This window comes from Epargyreus clarus, unplaced genomic scaffold (assembly GCF_041222505.1).
Source record: "Epargyreus clarus isolate Ecla_fem2 unplaced genomic scaffold, WU_Ecla_fem_2.2 ptg000032l, whole genome shotgun sequence".
In the NCBI taxonomy this organism is placed as follows: Eukaryota; Metazoa; Arthropoda; class Insecta; order Lepidoptera; family Hesperiidae; genus Epargyreus; species Epargyreus clarus.
Window position 1 is genome coordinate 2,522,167 of NW_027332237.1, and position 20,482 is coordinate 2,542,648.

Genomic DNA, 20,482 nt, shown 5'->3' on the forward strand with positions numbered 1-20,482 from the left:
ATTAAAAATAAAATTTTGATTAAATGCATAGGTGGGACGACGAATAATTGATTTTTTGTCATTTGGAAATCAGGTACTAAAATAAAAGTATTGAATGTTTCTGATTTTTAACCGACTTTCCAAAGAAAGAGAGATTATCTATTTGACACGTCGGCGCTCATATTGGACACGCTGTTTACGCCGTTATCCTACGAAATATATTGACCGCCGACTTTAGAACTATGTACTAAACCAACATTTATTTTAATTATTTTTTACTTTGGAGTGACATAGAAGTCGGTTTTTTGTTTGTTTTTTTTTTTAATATCTGTTACCTTCTAAACTTACACGTGCCATTTAAATGATATATGCAATATACTATAACAAAAAATATTAAAAACGTTATTAATTACTGTTCAACGGTGCTTAGTAGGCAGGGCTAAAAAACTGTCAAATTCTTATGCGATTTTGACAGAATTTCACACAAAAATGTCAATATCACTCTACCAAGAGAAATACTATTACCATTTTACCCCGGAATCAATTAGGGTTCCTTTGCAAAAACAAAGAATATATAACCACTCGAAAACCTGTAATTGATATTTAATTGAACCAAGTTTTGCTTACAAAAGATTTTGTCAATTTCTAGTATGCAAAAATCGTTAAATGTCCAGTAGTATGCAATCTGTAGTAGGATCTTTACTAAGCATTTGATAGTCGGATAACATGACAATAACGGGCATAACTCATTAAAATCACCGTCAATCTATAAACAAAAGTCACGACTTACACCCATTCGTTTTCCAAACAATTAATTAATCACATTTAATAATAATCAACGTATGATCAATCATATGGAAAAGCGTGATTTGATTTGATCTGATCGCTAAATGATTTTTACACGAGAAACGTGCGAGCAGTCAATTTTCTGACGCAGCGAGTGGTAATAATTGTATGAAACAGTTATAATTGTTAAGAAAACATGTGCGGCCCTCAGATGTAGACTTCTGTGACACTTCAGTCACGATCGTTACGTCATTCCACAAACAGTGAAAACGCAAATATACGAGTGGACGGTTGGCGCATATTCTTATATTACAGTATTACATGAGTTATAACTGTATTTAGTTATTGCTATGTGTTACTGTTATGTAATGTGTAAAACTATTTTTTTTATAATATAGGAGTAGCAGACGAGCATGCAGTTCACCTGATGGTAAGTGGCTACTGCCGCCAATGGACATCTGTAATCAACCCCAGATGGGATGAGATATTCCTACCTGAGGTCGGCCACAGATGCGCAATACACCTGAGGACTAAGCTGGAACGCCTCGGAAAAGTCTGTCTTCCTTACCACAGGCTTCAAAACGGAACACAGCAGCGACTAACACTGCTAAACGCACGTGAGGCGAACCACAAAGGGTTTTACCATTTTCAAAACTATATTGTTTTGTAAAGAAGCAAAGGTTTACAATTTGCATACTGGCAGAATTTTTGTTTTGTAGAGACGCAAAAGTTGCAAACTGGCAGAATTTTTATATTTAGACGTTTTACTTTTCACGTGTAGCAAAACAGTGATAGCCTATTTTTTCTGCCTATTACTAGAATGGAAAGAATGAGACATTACTCTCCCCAGTCGGGTAATAATAAAAAGTAGTATTGAATAAGGTAGGTCGTAGTGGAAGGTGGTAGAACCCTTTGTGGTTCGACTCCGGCGGCACCACCGCCACACCTATTTCTGCTTAATAACAGCAGTGTTAAGCGTTGCTGTGTTCCGTTTTGAAGGCTGTGGTAAGGGAGACATATTTTTCCGAGACATTCCAGCTTAGTCCTCAGGGGTAGCGGCGCATTTGTGGCCGACCTCGGGTAGGAATATCTAATCCCATCTGGGGTTGATTACCGATGTCCATGGGCGGCAGTAGCCACTTACCATCAGGTGGACTGCATGCTCGTCTGCTACTCCTATATTATAAAAAAAAAATATTCTATAGTATGTTATTCTATGTATAAACGTTTTCATTAAATTTAAGTAGTAAATGACATAATTATATATCTGATGATTAGAGAACTTCCGCTGAAACATAACCAACTCCATAAAAAATAGGTCTTCTACCTAAAGCAGATTACAGATGCGTTTCTGCCTCTGAGAACTAACTTGGAACGCCTGCTGCAAGTAACCCTTACCTTTCAAATTATACCACAGCAGCGCTTAACACTATAGTCATAAGATAATAGTTTAACCATGAAAAGATGTGGACTATAAACCTATTTAAGTATATGGTTTATTTATTCTGCACATTTAAATATTAATAATTTGTTATACTGCGTTTATAAATATTCAAATGTTAGCTAAAAAAGCTAAGATTTAAACATAAATTAGGATTTACTTGATCAAGTCCTAAATTACTTTAAATATATTTAGATACATTACGAATTATTGGGTTTTACGGTATAAAATAGTACTTTCACAAATGAAAGTCAAAAAACTATAGTCTGATTCATAATTAGGTGTCCAAAATGTAAACAAAGGTTATTTTTGTCGATATTAAAGTAATACAACAATAATAAAATAATAATCTAAACAAGTAATTAATTTAAAAAATCAAAAAACCCGACTGCCCCAAAAAGACTGAAGGAGAATTTCCAAAAGCAGTGAAATAGGCATTTAATTATTTTTATCCAGAAAGCCAAATACAAAGTTTCATCAAAAACAAAAGATCTTCAAACAATATTATCATATTTTATCCTCGTAGTGCTCATTTACGCTATATAAAGAACCTATGTGTAAAATTCCAACACGCTTAAGTTCAGCGGTTTCCCTTTGCGTTGATTTCTGGCACAGCAACTCTCTCATTTAGTCAGACAGTCGTCTCGATGTGTATATACGAGTATATATGTACTAGCTAACCCGGCAAACATTGTGATACCATATAAATAAAAAAATGTTAAGGGTGAACAACTCTTATCACTTAGGGGTAAAAAAAATAGATAGTGGCCGATTCTCAGACCTACTGAATATGAATATAAAATTTGGGGAAAATCGGTGAAACCGTTTCGGAGGAGTACGGTAACTTAAACGAGAATTTTATATAAAAGATATATTATATAATGTATGTGTAATCTCCTCTTAATTTCCTTTGTTTTGACATCCTACTCGAGAGGTTTGATGAACTTTTTTTAAAACGTGTTACTATTTCGTGAAAAGGTCCACCATTACCGGTCTATAAAATGTATAACTTCAGTAATTCAAAGTTTCGGTCATTATTTTACCTCGTTACAGGTAGAATTTCATTATTTTTATCCAACAAGCCTGATACAAAATTTCATAGTGTTTGCTTCAAAATTGACGGTTGTTCAAATGTACTTTTAACCCTTATTTTACCCTCTACAGGGTTGATTTTACGTTGGGGATAAATAAGTGCGTCCTTGTTCCTATCCAGAAAGCCAAATACAAAATTTTATAGTAGTTGCTTCAAAATTTAAGGATTTCAAAAAAACTGTTTTCCCCTATTTTACCCTCTTAAGGGTAGAATTTACAAAAGGCTTTTCTTAGTACTTATTCACACTATATAGAGAACCTATGTGCAAAATTTCAGAACTGTAATGTCCTTAGTTTAGGGTGTACGTTGATTTCTGAAAAATGAAAAAGTCATTTAGTTAGTCAGTCAGTCAGTCACCTTGCTGTTTTATATATATACAAATATGTTTTTATAATCTCCGTTTAATTTCCTTTCATTTGATACCCTACTTGATAGGTTCGGTTAACTTTTTTTTTTACATGTGTTACTATTTCGCGCCAAAAATCCGCCATTTTGTTTTTTTTTACTAACACCTATCTAAGGACACTCGGGTCATTGAGACAAATATAATGACACCTTAACTGTTGAAATTCATCCAGCCGTTTGTTATATCCGATCAAATAAAGAAAGACAAACATACAAGATACGCGCGAAAAACATAACCCTTCCTTGGCAGTCGGGTAATAAATTAAGATTAATTAAAATTTTCTAATATTTATATCACCTCAATTTCATTCCATACAGTAATAATAATAAAAAACAAAGTTTATAGTAAAAAATTAAAATGTGATAATAGTAACACAATCGGAATCCAAAACATTTCTCGTGCCGTCATTTTTAAGGTTTTTAGCTGATATTATTAATTTTGGTGATTGTGATCGAACTCAAATGTTTTCTCGTTAACATAACGCGTTTTTTAAATTGTGTATATTTGTTAAAGTTTCGTTTTTTGTTGAGTTTGTTGAAGTTTTTGTTTCTTGTTAATTTTGACAGTGACACATTTTTGTTTACATTTTGGACACCTAATTATGAATCAGACTATAAGCTCCTTAAATCATTTCGAAAAAAATAAAATTAATATTTTTGTTTCAGAATCACACTCGTCGCACACGATGTGACATCGAAAAATAGTGTCAAAATAGTTATCAACGCAACGAATAACATGACAGCCCAGTGGTCGAAAACGGAAATGTGTTGGACAAAAAAGTGTCAGTGAAAATGTGTTTAAAGAGATATTGCACAAATAATTAGGATGTAAAACCATGTTGGAATGCGTGCGTCGCGCCGGCACAGTGGTACGCGCGCCGACATACGGACAAAACTGTTTTATACCAACGAAAGTGGTTTTTTTGCTGCCACTCATCATACTTCTTTGCGTGAGGTGAGTGTCACTTAATTTTTACCCAACTGCCTAAAAATATATCCTATATTCCTCAATTTAGAAGAATCGAACGACAAAAGAAAAAACAAAGAGTAATAATTGTTATAGAAAAAAAAACCCGCTGAGTTTCTTACCAGATCTTCTCAATTGAGGTCGCGTTCCGATCCGGTAGTAGTTTAAGAAAAATATTGTAACTGGCAATTTGTAAGTGCCACCGTAGGTCTATACAAAATAAATATATTTCTTTTCATTTCACATGTCATATGGTAAAATCGGTCTCGTCTTTTGAGGGCGCCAAAGAATGAGATATACATACACATAATACACAATTACATCCGCTCTAAAATCATTACTCTCCTAAATCTGTTTTTTGTTTGTGTAATAATTGTTAGTTTCCATTTTTCATGTTTCATGTACTCTTATTTTATTTTGTGCTCGTTTTGCACAAATAATTAAGATGTAAAACCATGTTGGAATGCGTGCGTCGCGCCGGCACAGTGGTACGCGCGCCGACATACGGACAAAACTGTTTTATACCAACGAGAGTCGTTTTTTTGCTGGCACTCATCATACTCCTGTGCGTGAGGTGAGTATCACTTTGTATTTTTATTTCGTTTTGTGATCGTTTTTCACAAATCATTAGGATGTTGAAATAAGGTCTTCTTCATTGAGACGACACGACACGACGCATCATTGATATTGACAAAAAATCGATAATCACAAAAACGGAATAACGAAATGTGCAATTGTTATATGTAAATGAATACATCTATAAGACGTCTATTTAGATATGTCTGTGGTATCACCATAGTGGTATGTCGTCAACGCATTACTGTCCCACTGCTGGCACGGGACTCACAGAGTGTATGGGGCTTAGGCCATAATCCACCGCGCTCGCCATGTGCGAATTGGGAGACTTTACAAACCAATGAGAACATTTATTTTGCAATTGTCAGGCGGCCAAACTCACAATTGTTTTTCTTCACCGTTTAAACAAATAATAATTAATTTCTACTGAAGACATTACTTTAAAAATCAGAGCGTTGTGGCACAGTGGTAAAGTTCGCGTCAAACTGCTAGTTCGCTCTGAAGTTGTTGCGAGCAGGTGTGCTCATACAATTTGCTATGGCGTCGCGATTCACTTCTATATTCAGAGCAGACTAGTAGTTTTGCGCGGACTACACGCGTCGACATACGGACAAAACTGTTTTATTGAGAGTGTTTTTTGCTGCCACTCATTATACTGTGCGTGAGGTGAGTATCACTTAATTTTTTCCATTACTTGTACTTTTCGTTTTGCTTTGTTTTGGGTTTAATGACCCGTTCGGTTTCGAAAAGCTACTTGTGTTACGTATGCGTTGATTAAGTAGCTGGCTGATAGTAGTTGGTTGAATATCAGCTGTCAATCAAGTGTTTTAAAACGTTTCAAAATACTTTATATGAACTTTATGCGTTATGTTATGACAAAGGTTAATTTCAGGTATATACCTAAGTTTCCTTAAGATTTTCTGTCCCAATCTAGCTGAATCTCTATACTCTATACACAGAAAAAAAAACAAATTTTGTCTGTGAGCACCGGATCTGCTTTGTTTTACTAATCTTATATATAAAATTCTCGTATCACAATGTTAGTGACCGTACTCCTCCCTCCTCCGAAAAAAAAAAGTCTGAGAATCGGGTACTATCTATTTTTCATACCCCTGAGTGATAAGGGTTGTTCTTAACATTTTTTTATTTATATGGCAACACAACGTAACAAAACTCTAACTCTCAATCGAGAGTTCTAACGTTGTAATCCTAGGCCTCTGATTCTCTTCTGACAGATTTAGACCTCTGATTTCGATGCTATTTATATTACAATTAATGATTACCCGCTTACATGGTGAAGAAAAACAGCGTAAGGAAACCTCAGCTGGTGAGTTCTATAGAACAAACTTTATTAACTACCTATATGCACTTGGCCAGTCTAGTAGACTATGGCCTAACCCCACTCACTCTAAGTAGAGACCTGTGCCCAGAAGTGGGACAGTAGCGGATTGAAGAAGACGTTGAAACAGATATTAATATTAGAACTGCCCAGAACTTACCAGAACGTATACTTAGTAAAACAAATAGGTGTAGAAGGTACCCTCGCAAACCACAGACTTACCTTAAACTATTATTAAATTTATTTAATCAGGTATCATTAGGTTCTAGTTACAAATACTAACCAATTACCGTTCCATTAAATAAATATATCTTTGATAGATGGTAATAACACGCTTTGAACCTAAATCGTTCTAAGATTACTAGTTTTTTATTCAAAATGTCAGCAAATTACCTCGCATATCAAATTTTGCTACTAAAATAACCTATAAAGCATAATGGCGGAGGTGGAATAGGGATGTCTGTTTGAGATCGATTTTTGATTAATCGAAATCGTTTAAAAAGTCGTTATTTTTCTCTAAGTTATATTGATATATTAGAGCAGTGCTAGCCTACTTAAAATGCGTGCCCTAAATCGAGAGGTATCAGGTTCGAACCAATTTTCTAAAGTTACTTTGATACTTCGTAATCATTTTAATAAATCTATTTCCGATACCTGAAAAATCAACATTATTTTTTTCTATTATTTCATTTTATCGCATTGCATATTTATTGCATAAAAACTTGCAACTCTTTTCATGCTAACCACTTGTTTTTTTGTTGATTAAATTCCTTTCAAATAAATGAATATCAAATAATCAGCAATCTATTTTTAAGCTATCGGTTTTCAATTTCTCGATGTATTATCAGACTTCGATTAAAATGAATCTCAATATCTATATTTTTATTAAATAATCGCCATCCCTACGCTAGAATAAACGCCAAATTATCGAGCACATACATCATGGCGTCTTATTAAGGCATCGACAGCAGATTGATGCAAAAAATCGCAAACGCTGGTTTATTTCAACAAAAGGAAGCAGATAATACTGTACCCTATAATTACGTTCAATAAATCTGCGAATATGAGGAGACGCGAACAAAACCAATTTTCAATACACACACAAACAAAAAACTACAAATAAACGGCCAAATTCTTTGTGAACATCAACCTATTAAGTCGGAGTATGTGACATGAATAGAAATGAAGTTGTTAGCGTACTATTTCTGAAGTGATCTAAACTTAAACGCGTACGTAAGAGACTTTTGTGTTTAGGGACTCGTCGGAGCGGAGTAGGCCAATTATGTTTTTTAAGGAAATAATAGGTTGTTATAAAATTAAGCCGCTTGCATACTACTGCTTTTGTATTTTTTTTACACTTTGTAGTCTTGGGATGTAATGTTACGGAATTCGTCAGCACAATAGCGGTTTTTTTTAATGCAACAATCAGCCAAAAATTTTAGTAATATTTTTAATAAGTAAAATCAGTTTTGTCATCATTTCTGTTGCACTATTAGGCACGATTCTCTTCATATGTAGCTTATTCTAATTTCTAATACGCATAACTTAGAAAATTGAATGTATGCCATAGATTCGGAAAGAATCCTGCAATTCAATCCTACGAGTCAAAATTGAAAAACATTTGATATACGATTTTTAAAGAGAAAATTTATTAGACCTCAATTTCGTGTCAATATCTCAAGGCAAAGTATTTCAATATTAAAAACTTGTAACACTTACAAATTCTAACATTGTAATGATTACAATTTAATCTATGTATTGCAATTTTGGTAACGTTCATATAACCTTTTTATATCACCGTCAAGCTATAATATTGTAATAATTACAATATATTTATATAACGTAATGTAATTTAATAACGCAAAGTTTTTTGCTTATTAAATTTGCGTTACAACGCCTATATTACGTTAAAGCCACTCAAACTGAAACGCAATGACAAGGAAATGATAATTCAGTATAATTCTCAGATGATTACTTAAATTTAAAACTGTCAGGTCGCGTCAGGTAACACGCAACCTAAACCAAAGGGTCTAACGTGTCATTACTGTCAATCTCACCATATACTTATGAAGAAACTATGTGTAACTTGTTCCCATAATGATTGTATACAGATTATTTTAATGCGGAAGTAGAATGAAAGGTAGATATAGTTGAGTTTGACTGGGGAGATACGAACGTCAGGCGTCTAGCGTGAAACACTTCTGCATTTCGGTGGAACGGTGTAGATTTTTTTTAATAATGTAGGAGTAGCAGACGAGCATGCAATCCATCTGATGGTATGTGGCTACTGCCGCCCATGGCCATCCGTAATCACCGATGCGCCTCTACCCCTGGAGAATTAAGTTGGAACGCCTCGGAAAAGTATGTCTCCCTTACGACACCCTTCAAACCAAAACACTGCAGCGGTTAACACTGCTGGTATGAGGCAGAAAAAGTGTTAAAAATGACTGATACTAACTTACGTATGAGGACCTGGAGTCCTCAGGAGTAGCAACGGATCTGTGATCAGCTATGGCCTAATGATTGTCTAATTATTCTTATGCATACCATTTTAGATTACATTTATATTGAAGCAAGTTATAACTTTACTCCTTAATCCATTTCCTAAAATAATTGTATACTTTAAGCATTCGTATTTACGGTTTATTTTTTTACAAATTTGATTTTGACACCTGATAGTTTTAATTCAAAAATGACACGGTATTGACAATCAAAGTATACCTATTAGATTACAAAAGTTAAACCACCTGTTACATTATTGGCTGCAAAGTACAAACGATACCATATTAATGGTATTACTATCTCAAGTCTACCATAATCTAAAGGTACCAAATATAGTGTGTATTAATATTAAAATTTAAAAAAATAAGTACAGGAAGTCTTATTTTGTATAGACCAGGGGACACTTACAAAGTGTCAGTTACAATATTTTTATACAACTACCGGATTTGTAGAAGGCCTAAATTGAGGATTTCATTATTACATCTCTACAACTATTCGCAGACCCTGACTAGTTTGCAGAAAAATGCTCCACTTTTTTGGCTCAATTATTATATCTCCTTATGTATGTTATTACATTGATTACTATAGCAACGTGCTGTATTAAACCTTCAATACTTACAAATATTTTAAATCCGAAAGTAACTCTGTCTGCCTGTCTCTCTTCTTCACGCCTAAACCACTGAACCGATTTTAATGAAATTTTGTACAAAGATAGTCTGAGACCCGAGAAAGGACATAGGATAGTTTTAATCCCGGAAATCCCACGGGAACTAGGGATGGCGATCTAAGATCGATTAATCGGAGAATCGATCTTTTTGACCCAAAACATCGATTATTTTAATCGATATTAGTAAGGATTGGATCGTAAACTACGTAATTGATCAAGTGATGATCTTTAGCAAAGTTAAAGGTACGATATTTCATTTTAATTTATGTTAGTATGTTATATTTATTAACGCGGGCGAAGCCGCGGGCAAAAACTAGTAAAAAGATATATTATAAGTAAAGATCGTTGCGAAAAACATAAACACCATAACACATAACCATCCATGATCAACCTGAAGTTTCGAAACCACTGTGATATGAGTCAAGTTCAAAAAGAGTAAACATGGAATCTAATATTAAAAATTATATTAGAACGTGTTCCGCTGTCAATCACGTGTCAGTATTGATAGTAACACGTCGTACTCACTCGGGCGTAGTCACGACTAGACCTTAATATAGCTAATAGCGCCTTTGAATAGCATGCTATATTTCATACGCAATGCTATAAATATGCGCTATATTTATTATAGCGGAGAATTGGACTTGCTTGGTCTCAATCATCGGTTAAAGTGCTTTAAACTACTAAATTAAAAGTCGGTTAATAAACCTAATAGTACATTAGAAGAAGATGTAACATATAAAGTATACATATATGCATCATCATCAACAACCCATTACTGTCCCACTGCTGGGCACGGGTCTCCTCTCAGAATGAGAAGGATCAGGCCATAATCCACCGCGCTGGCCTAGTGCGTATTGGTAGACTTCAGATAACTTTGAGATTTTTTTTTTTTAATAAAGCTCCCAGGTTTCCTCGTTATGTTTCCCTTCACCGTTTAGCAAGTGATAATTAATTTCTAATACGCACATAACTGTAAAAAAATCAGAGGTGCCTGGATGCCTGGATTTGAACCTCTGACCCCTCGATCGAGAGGCCAAGTTTCTTTACCAATAGGCTATCACTGCTCATATACACAGCTGCACATGTATGCATAGCTGCACATATGCATGCAATTTATATAATTTCACTAAATACACACTATATTTACTAAACTCTTAAATTTATTAAGTGTCACTTGATTTTAGACATTCATATATCTGTTAAGGCAATTTTTAATGTTATTAATAATTAATTTAATCTATAATTAATTAAGCTTAAATATTTCACTAAATATAATTTAAAAAGCAAAGTATACTTTAATAATTTGCGGTAAGTAATACGCGCTATTAACGCACCTGTTCCGTTATAACATAACGTTATAAATAGCGCGCTATAAATATTTTATAGCGCAGAGTTATCTTAGAACACAAGTCACGACTGCATTACGGTTATGCAACGGGCCCTGTACCTACGTTACTAAATCTTATTTGACGAAAACATGCAGTGGAAATAACACTGACCGGAGTGACTTAGGTTACAAAAGAGCTATTGTTTTGTTATCTATTAAACGTTTTCTGTACCCTTAATATAAGTTTTTACGTTTTTACAACAATGACAGTTTTTGTATTTGTTTACGTAGTTGCCCATACATTTCCAATCAGCGCCTCTAGCGGATTATATCAGAACTGATTGGAAATATATGGGATATACGTAAACAAATACAAACACAGCCAATTTTGTCAAAACGTAAAAACTCATACTGAGGGAACTGTACTCAAGTTGTAAAAGGTTCAATTTTATGGTTCGACTTCGGAGGTACCGCCACGCCTCTTTCTACCTCATTTTTTATAAGTCTCTCCGATATGCAGATTCCTCACGATGTTTTCCTTCACCGTTTTAAGCAAGTGATAATAAATTTAAAATACGCAAATAACTATGAAAAATCAGAAGCGCGTACCTGGGATTTGTACCTCGGACCCCTCGATCGAGAAGAGTTTCAACCACTAGAAGTGTGGTAGGGGAAATGCACTTATCCGCAGCGTTTCAACTTAATCGTGAGTAGTAATGACGTATCTGTAGCCACTTTTATTATTTACCACCTGATGGTAAGTGGCTACTACCACTCATGGATAGCTGTAATCAACTCAGATAATATAAGATTCATACCCTAGTTCGGCCACAGGTGCAACGCTATTCCTGAGGACCAAGCTGGAACGCGTCGAAAAAGTATGTCTTCCTTACCACACCCTTCAAACCAGAACACAGCAGCGTTTAACACGGCAGAAATAGGTATGGCTGTAGTGCCGCCGGAGTGGAATCTCTGAGAGTTCTACCACCTAATATCATTTATAGGATAATATCAATAAAAATAAATCCACCACACACTAATTGACACAAACTGAGGGCTAAACGGCTCACCAAGCGCGTTTTAAAGCAAGATCATCAATATCCGTAATCGCATAAGATCTATTTGACAGATGTATCAGCAAATATATATCATTAAGTCTCTGCTTGCCGTTTTCTATTTTCAAAGCCATAAACGGCATGGACACACACAAAGATCGATTGTGGTTCGACTGAGGCACCAATGTCATACCTATTTCTGCCTAACAACAGCCGTGTTAAACGCTGCTGTGTTCTGGTTTGAAAGGTGTGGTATTGGCGACATATATAGACTTTTTCGAGGCGTTCCAAGCGCTGCTATGCTCAGTTTTGAAGGGTATGGAACACTTATCCGAGGCATTCTAACTTAGACCTAAGGGCTAGTAATGCTTCTAGGATCGATCTTAGATTTGGCTCTTATTTTATCTAAGGTTGTTGATAGATCAAACACTTGCCATCAAGTGGAGTGCAAGCTAGACTGCTACTTGTATATTATAAAGACGGCAACACACACACATATATACACACACACAAACACATACCCGAACAATCATCCAATGTACTCGTAATAATTTAAATGCTTAACCTGGAATCGAACCTGGACCCTTTTGCGTTTCAACTACGGTGTCCGCCACACAAGTGGTCAATCATTCATCTGTGGTCAATATGGTAATAGATACTACGTGAGCTTCTAAGAACTATAAACGTTATTCAGTTAATATACTATCTTCCTTGAGGATATTTTTACCTAATATGCAAATCGTTTTAGGGTTCCGTGCTCGAAAGAGTGCCATCGGAACCCTATTATTACGGCTCTGTTGTCCGTCCATCGGTCATTGGACTGTATTAGGTACTTGAACTATAATAGTAATAATTGTATGTTTAAATATTGGAAACGACATTTTGTAGGCCTCGGTGCAAAATAAATGATATTAATTTCATTTCATTTTGTATATGTACCTACTATGTAGACTTGAAATTTCCGTTAAATGTGTAGTATTTTTTTTTATAATATAGGAGTGGCAGACGAGCATGCAGTCCACCTAATGGTAAGTTGCTACTGCCGCCCGTAGACATCTGTAATCAACCCCAGATAAGATTAGATATTCCTACCTGAGGTCGGCCACAGATACGCCGCTACCCTTGAGGACTAAGCTGAAACGCCTCGAGTAAGTATGTCTCCCTTACCACACCCTTCAAACCGGAACACAGCAGCGCATAACACTGCTGTTATTAGGCAGAAATAGGTGTGGCGGTGGTGCCGCCGGAGTCGAACCACAAAGAGTTCTACCACCTTCAAATTATAAGTAATCATTATAACAGCAATATAAAACGTATAACAGTAATTCGGAACCCTTCATGTCTCAGTCCGACTCACACTTGACCGTTTCTTTTCCTGCTACTAAAACAGTTGCGGTTTATCTCCCCGACCGTTAATTTCTAGGAATTTAGAAACAATAAAAATCCTCGGGAGTTCATAAATAAAAAAGGCTAACCCAATGCTTCCTAGAACTAATTTGAATGAATTAAGTATGGCGGCGGTCCATTTTGGCTATTTTAAAAGTTTTGAGCTATGTGGCGCCTATTACTGGGGTCGTGATTTTTTGTTACTTTGGGAAAAAAATAAAAAGATCATTAGCCTATCTTGTCTGTACAGCCGAATGACTAATTAATCTGGGACGTGTCTAAGCTAAGATATAGAATTATATTAAGAAATATTGGTACCTTTCCCTCGAAATCTCAGTTCCTTAAATGTTGAACCTGCTATATCTATATAACTGTAATGTAATTCTTCTACTTGTAAAAAAAAATCAATAATCTTTCAAATTAAAAAAAAAACTCATGCAAAGAAACTGTATTTGTGAAGTCTTGCCGCTTTGGGCAATTGCCCGGCTTGCATCAATGTATTTACTCCCCTGATTACCAAAGTTTCCTATAACCATAATACAGCCACTAAAAAAAGGTATTAGAAGACTCCATGCCATTTTAGAATAATTAATGACATTAATTTGCAGCAACTGTTATTCAAATCAATCTCCTACAATGTCCTACATTATTATGTACCTACAGGGTGAATTTTTCAAATAGGCCTTCAGAACCAAATCCGAAACTATAAGGATTAGCGAAAAATGCTGAAAGGAGTTACGAGGCCGATTTTGATAAAAACTAAAACCGCATCATTCACAAATTCTACCAACTTAATAGGATAAAACCATAGATAAGTATAGATATCTCACCGCCTTGTAATTGAAGGAAGCCATTAAATGGCTTAAACGGCTGACAAATGTGTCAATGTGTAATTTGTTGTCATTTACACGGAATAATGCCGGTATGTGCAGTTAGGTGGTGCAAAAACACGAAATCGACGTAAACGATCTAAAAACTACATTTTTTTAATAATTTTCAAAGACGAAAATAGATGACAGTGACAATTTCAATTGTCAAAACTGGTTACAATTTCTTGCGAGGAGTGAGTAGTATTTACTAAGCTATGCCAATATAGCAAATTAATTGATCAATTAATAATCCTAATAAAAACTTACTTTAACAAATTCTACCAACTTAATACGATGGAACCTAACTTTATCAGTTGACATTTCCTTCACAAGATTAATGCCCCAACCACATTATTAGTGGGTACTTTAAAAAGCGATTACTCAATTTAACATAATCTTAACTTGGATCTAAGTAATGTGCATAATTATGTCGTCTTGCCAACTTAGCTTTTGCTTTGGGAAGTACTAGGGATGGGATTCGTCCTGTTAAAATCGGTTTTGAAATCGATCAAAATTGAAGCCTAATAGATCCACAAATGTATCGAGGTTTGCAAGTACTAAAAATGTTCCATGGTCATTCTGTGCGAGAAAAATCGAGTCTGAAATCTATTCGAAACTGAGTTTAATAAGTTCCCTAAAATAATCAACATTTGAGAGTGAAATTCTTATAAATCGATTTCTTTTTTTTTCTTTTGTTAAAATTCATTACGCAGGAGCGCGGCAAAGCAAAAAAATAATAAGTAATCGATTTAAATTTCTGAGGTCGATTCACTATCAATTTATTGCGTATTATCGATTAAAAATATCGATACTTTTGTTCATAAAATTGATTTTCATGTAACCGATTTGAGATAGACATCCCTAGAAAGTACATAATATCACTTATATTCAATTTATTGGCATACCTATTACATGCTTGCAACGTTTTATTTCGGATAATCTAAAAGCAAATAATCGTGGGAAGGACCAGGATTGAATATTTAAAATTCTAATAATGCCGTCTTGGTGGTCCAGTGATATAAATACACATATAGTAAGGTAGTAGAACCCTTTGTGGTTCGACTCCGGCGGCACCACCGCCACACCTATTTCTGCCTCAGAACAGTAGTGTTAAGCGCTGCTCCGGTTTGAAGGGTGTGGTAAGGGAGACAGACTTTTCCGAGGCGTTCCAGCTTAGTCCTCAGGGGTAGCGGCGCATCTGTGGCTGACCTCAGGTAGGAATGTCTAATCCTATCTGGGGTTGATTACAGATGTCCATGGGCGGCAGTAGCCACTTACCATCAGGTGGACTGCATGCTCGTCTGCTACTCCTATAATATAAAAAAAAACATATAATTATTGGTTAGTTTTTATTTGCAGAATGTGAATAAGCATTCTTAATTGTGGACGATATAAGTATTTCTCAACACATATATCAAAGTCAAAAATATTTTATTCAAAGTAGATTCCTTACAGAACCCTTTTTGAACGATATATCTATCGCCACTTCAAGGGAGTTTCGTTATGGAGAAGAAGCTAAATATGGGAGTAAAGTTAAGTATCTTAAGCCTTATTAGTAATGTATAAGAAGGTTAGACTGCTGTATTCTTGTTTGAAGGGTTAAGGAGACATACTTTTCGAGGCGTTCCAGCTTAGTCTCCAAATTCGCAGAGTTGTGCTTGCCATAAACATACACAAAGAGGACTACACTAACACCCAGACCCAGAAAATATATCTCAATTTAACATTTATATATTTGTCTTACCAAGGATCCAAGCCGGAACCCTTTGCGCCTCAAAACGGCATGATTACCCCTCCGCTACGACCAAATTTCGTTGACTATTTCACAGAATTTCCAAAACTCAATCATTCTCTATTTCACCATTCCAAAATATAGGTAGCTAGTGAAACAGGCCGAAATAACCTTTTAACGTTTACGACGCATTTAAAACTAAATTAAATGCCTGAGGTGTTAAAAGTTAAATGAACATTTACGAGGCGACTTGTTAAGGGAACTGGTCAACGTAAATCTCAAATTTACTGTCGTGTGTATGTTATTAACTACTGTTCGTAGGTCTTTGTTCGAAATAAGCTTTTAGGGCATTTCTTAGTCTTATTTCGTCACGCGGGTTTATGGAGTTGAAGGTCAAATTGTCCATCCAAAATACTATTAATTCCAAGTTTTAGTAGAAACAAGCAGGGCAGGAAAGCAGAAATAAAATAATTATAAATAAGGTAAAAACGTCAGTGGCCGTCAGAAGGAGTTCGACACCATAACTTAAATATAATCATCAAAGTATTTATGATTTTAGACTAAAATTATCGCGGAATTGAGACATTTTATTATATTAGTTTCGCCGTGACCACGATCCATGCAACTGGGTCGAAATATCGGCAATAAAAAACGCATATCGTGAGTACCCGTTACATAATAAAATGCATCAAAGTATTTGATTATAAAATATATCAATGTCAACTTTTTTTTATTTTTTGTACCTATTTGTTATTATACATGCCATTATACAAACTTTAAAAAAATCAAGTGTCTATATATTACGGTTCAAGAGATAGAGCTCTGTGAGACAGTCAGACAGTAGAGGCGTAGTAAAAAGGTCCCGTTTCTACCCTTTGGGTACAAAACCCTAAAAATCAGCCCAACTTTTTTTTCGAAGTCAGTAATAAAGGCAGTTACACTTATTTGATATTGTTTCAGATATCAAAGAAATCTTTAAAACGTTACGAAATCAAAGAAAACATATTTCGGTTGTTATTATTCTATCCATTCTTTGCATAGCAAATATTAAAATTTGACACTATAAATTAGAACAATCCAACTTGAAACTTTGGTAAGCAGAACATAGGATAGATATTAATAACGAACGTTTAAGTTCACTTCGCTATAAAATTGATAGCAGATGTTCAAAAACAAAAACTTTCACTACTTCCTTACAAACAGTACCCTTACCATGAGTTTTTACGTTTCGACAAATATGTCTGTTTTGGTATTTGTTTACGTATTGGCCCATACTATTTCCAAGTTCTGACACAATCCGCTAGCGGCGCTGATTGGAAATTGTATGGGCAAATACGTAAACAAATACCAAAACAGTCATATTTGTCAAAACGTAAAAACTCCTGGTAAGGGTACAGTATTTATTTAAACATAACCTTATCTATATAACACGTTATAAATATGAAATATAAACGATAATCTAGCCATTTAAATTCCTCTAAGCAGCTACTGATCTTGTATTAAAGTACTGTCTGTAAGTCAACTGTTATCTCCTTTACAAATTATGAACATGGGCCGTGGGCGTCATATTTCATCGTATTTAAATACGGATACGTTGGTTAGGTAGCTGTTTTACCGTGTACGATGGACGAGTAGCGAGAGCGCGTTGTGGGATTGATTGGCGGCTTTTATAGAAGTAGAGTAGGAGTCTTATCGTATAAGATGATCGAGTAGCGAGAACACGTTATTGAATTGTTTAGTCACTTTTATTTATTTGCATTTATTGCAGTCCACCTGATGGTAAGTGGCTACTGCCGCCCATGGACATCTGTAATTAAGATAATTCATTAGATAAATGTCTACCTGAGGTCGGCCACAGATGCTTCGCTACCCCCAAGGACTGGCCTAATACCAGCAGTGTTAGGCGCTGCTTTACTCTGGTTTGAAAGGTGTGATAAGGGAGATATACTTTTCCGAAGCATTCCAGCCTTGTGCTCAGGGGTATCTGTGGCCGACCTCAGATGGGAATCCTGTCTTGTTGATTTCAGAGGTCCATGGGCGACAATAGCTACTTAACACATTCAATGCCAATACGATTCTGTTAATTCATTCTGAAGTGCCGCCTATACTACATACCAATTTAAATGGACTCGCCCGGCGAGTCGCCAGTATATGAACGAAATTTATGACTCGCAAGGCGTCGTTGGCACTGAATATGTTAACCTGCATGCTCGTCTGCTACTACTATATTATATAACAAAATTAAGAGCGAGTAGTTTCCCCATCGCCTCCGCCCGCAATGACACAAGAGGTTAAACAGATTATAGGTTATGACTGTGAAATTAAGACATTCTTCACAGATTACAGCGTAGACGGTAAGATTAAGTAACGTAGTTAAATTGGTTGTGAGATATTAATTTTGTAACATCCTTACCGACTCACCTTAAGGGCTATTAGATGAATTATAAAATACTTTGCCGTCTTCATATAGATATATGTTTTCTATGATTTTTTCATTAAAAAGGTCATGTATCAATATTATGTAAGCAGAATTTTACTAATTTTTAACACTCCCACCCCTCCCTTGTCATCGAAAGTCAGCAAATATCTTCCCCCACCCCTATGCTTACCTAAAAATTGGAATTGAAAGCTAGACAATTTTGCATAAATAATGAGAATAAAGCATCAAAAAAAATCTGGAAATTCGGAATTTATGCCTTCCCAGGGGTGGTTTAAGAGTGAGTGTATGATAGTGTAGTGGTAAAAACTTGACCTCTTGATCGAAGGGTTCGACGTTCCTCATCGGAGGGATCAGGATTTGAACTTCGGACCTTTGTCCGAAGTTCAAATCCTAGGCATGCATTTATGATTTTCAAAGTTACGTGCGTATAAGAAATTATCTCTTACATAAACAGTGAAGAAAAGCATTAAAAGCTGAGAGTCCAAAAAAAAAATCTCCAAGGTTTGTGTAGACTTCACAAAAATCTGCACTTAGCTAGCACGGTGCACTATGGCCAAACATTTTCATTCTAAAGGAGACCCGTTCCCAACATTAGGACTTAAACGTAAATTAATATATTAATACAAATATAATAACAATTCTCAGCTCTACCAAAGACAATAATTTCTCACCAAAATCAAAACATTGTAACATGATAGAGTATGATATCGTGTTCCGTAGAGCTTGAGGCTTGCGTAACAAATATCGGGTACTTTACGCTACAAATAACACGAGGTGTGAATACTAGTTCATACCGACGACTTCGTTCACATATGCTACATTTAAAATTTATTTTATTTGTAATATTGAAGGGGAACTAAGAGGGGAGCGACAGATCGCTTCCTGGGGGGCCTCTAAATGTCTGCAAGTTCCCTAATAAACATCTGTAAAAGCTTGTAAAATTAGATAAACTTCTTAAACTCGGGGCTAAAATCTTTAACTCCAAAGAGCTTAGTCCGCCAACGAGAACCAAACTGACAACCAAACGAGAATGCAGTCCACCTAATGGTAGAGTTACTGCCGCCTATGGACGTCTGAATTAACCCCAAATAAGATAAGAGTCCTTGGATATTTGTCATAGGTACCCTGTTACCCTCAAGGACATGCCAGACAAAATAATATTTTTTCCATACAATATTTTGACAGGCATACATGCGTTAGCGCGGTCATCACTAAAACAAAGTAAATAGGAACCTTCAAAAATAACAATTTAAAAGCTTCTAACACAAAATAAACCCAACATCAATATCACGAACTAAATAATTTAAACATAGGTTGTTTATGTACATACGAGTAGTAAAGTCACCACTCATAACACACAATTTACATAGCGATCCAAATTATGTATTGTGTAACAATATGTTAGAAATTACAAAAAGAAAGATAGAAAGAAAACATTTACATCGGTAAACATCACTAGTACGATTAGTACTTTTCCTTTCCTATACCTCGACCAATTTGCTTACAAATTCTAACGTTAATCGATTTCAATAATTATCAGCGAGCTCATTGATTCCACGATATCGTAATGGAGCGGGCACATTAGCGCTGTCGGGCCGCCCGGGCCATTACCGCCCGAGGACATTCGGTATAACGTGCACCGAGCGCTGCTGTAGCTGTCTACAATGATAAATACATTGACACTTGATAAAAAGTAAGTAAGACAACAGAGATAAATACTATGACAGACATAACAATGGATATATTATTATTACAGCAAAGGTAATTTTCCTTAATATTCATTTACATATTATTTTGCGACATCTACAACACTTTACACCTACAAATGCTTATTATTTTAGAAATTATTAAAAAAACCGTACACCATATAAACAAAAACTTGAACAAATACTTCAAATTTTAGTAAGTTTAAAACTAG

The 20,482-nt window shown here is 35.3% G+C and overlaps 1 protein-coding gene across 3 annotated transcripts in view; it reads left to right on the forward strand.

Annotated features, from left to right (window-relative positions):
- Wnt2 (Wnt oncogene analog 2) overlaps positions 1–20,482 on the forward strand; it is a 120,621-nt gene that overhangs the window by 46,479 nt on the left and 53,660 nt on the right. For 2 of the 3 annotated variants that reach the window (XM_073090224.1, XM_073090226.1), the window contains exon 2: positions 4,371–4,659. In XM_073090224.1, coding sequence (XP_072946325.1) covers positions 4,541–4,659 — 119 coding nt within the window. In that variant the 5' untranslated portion in view covers positions 4,371–4,540. Of the gene's footprint in view, positions 1–4,370; positions 4,660–5,105; positions 5,246–20,482 lie in introns of those variants that run through there. The other variant, XM_073090225.1, reaches the window with a different exon arrangement.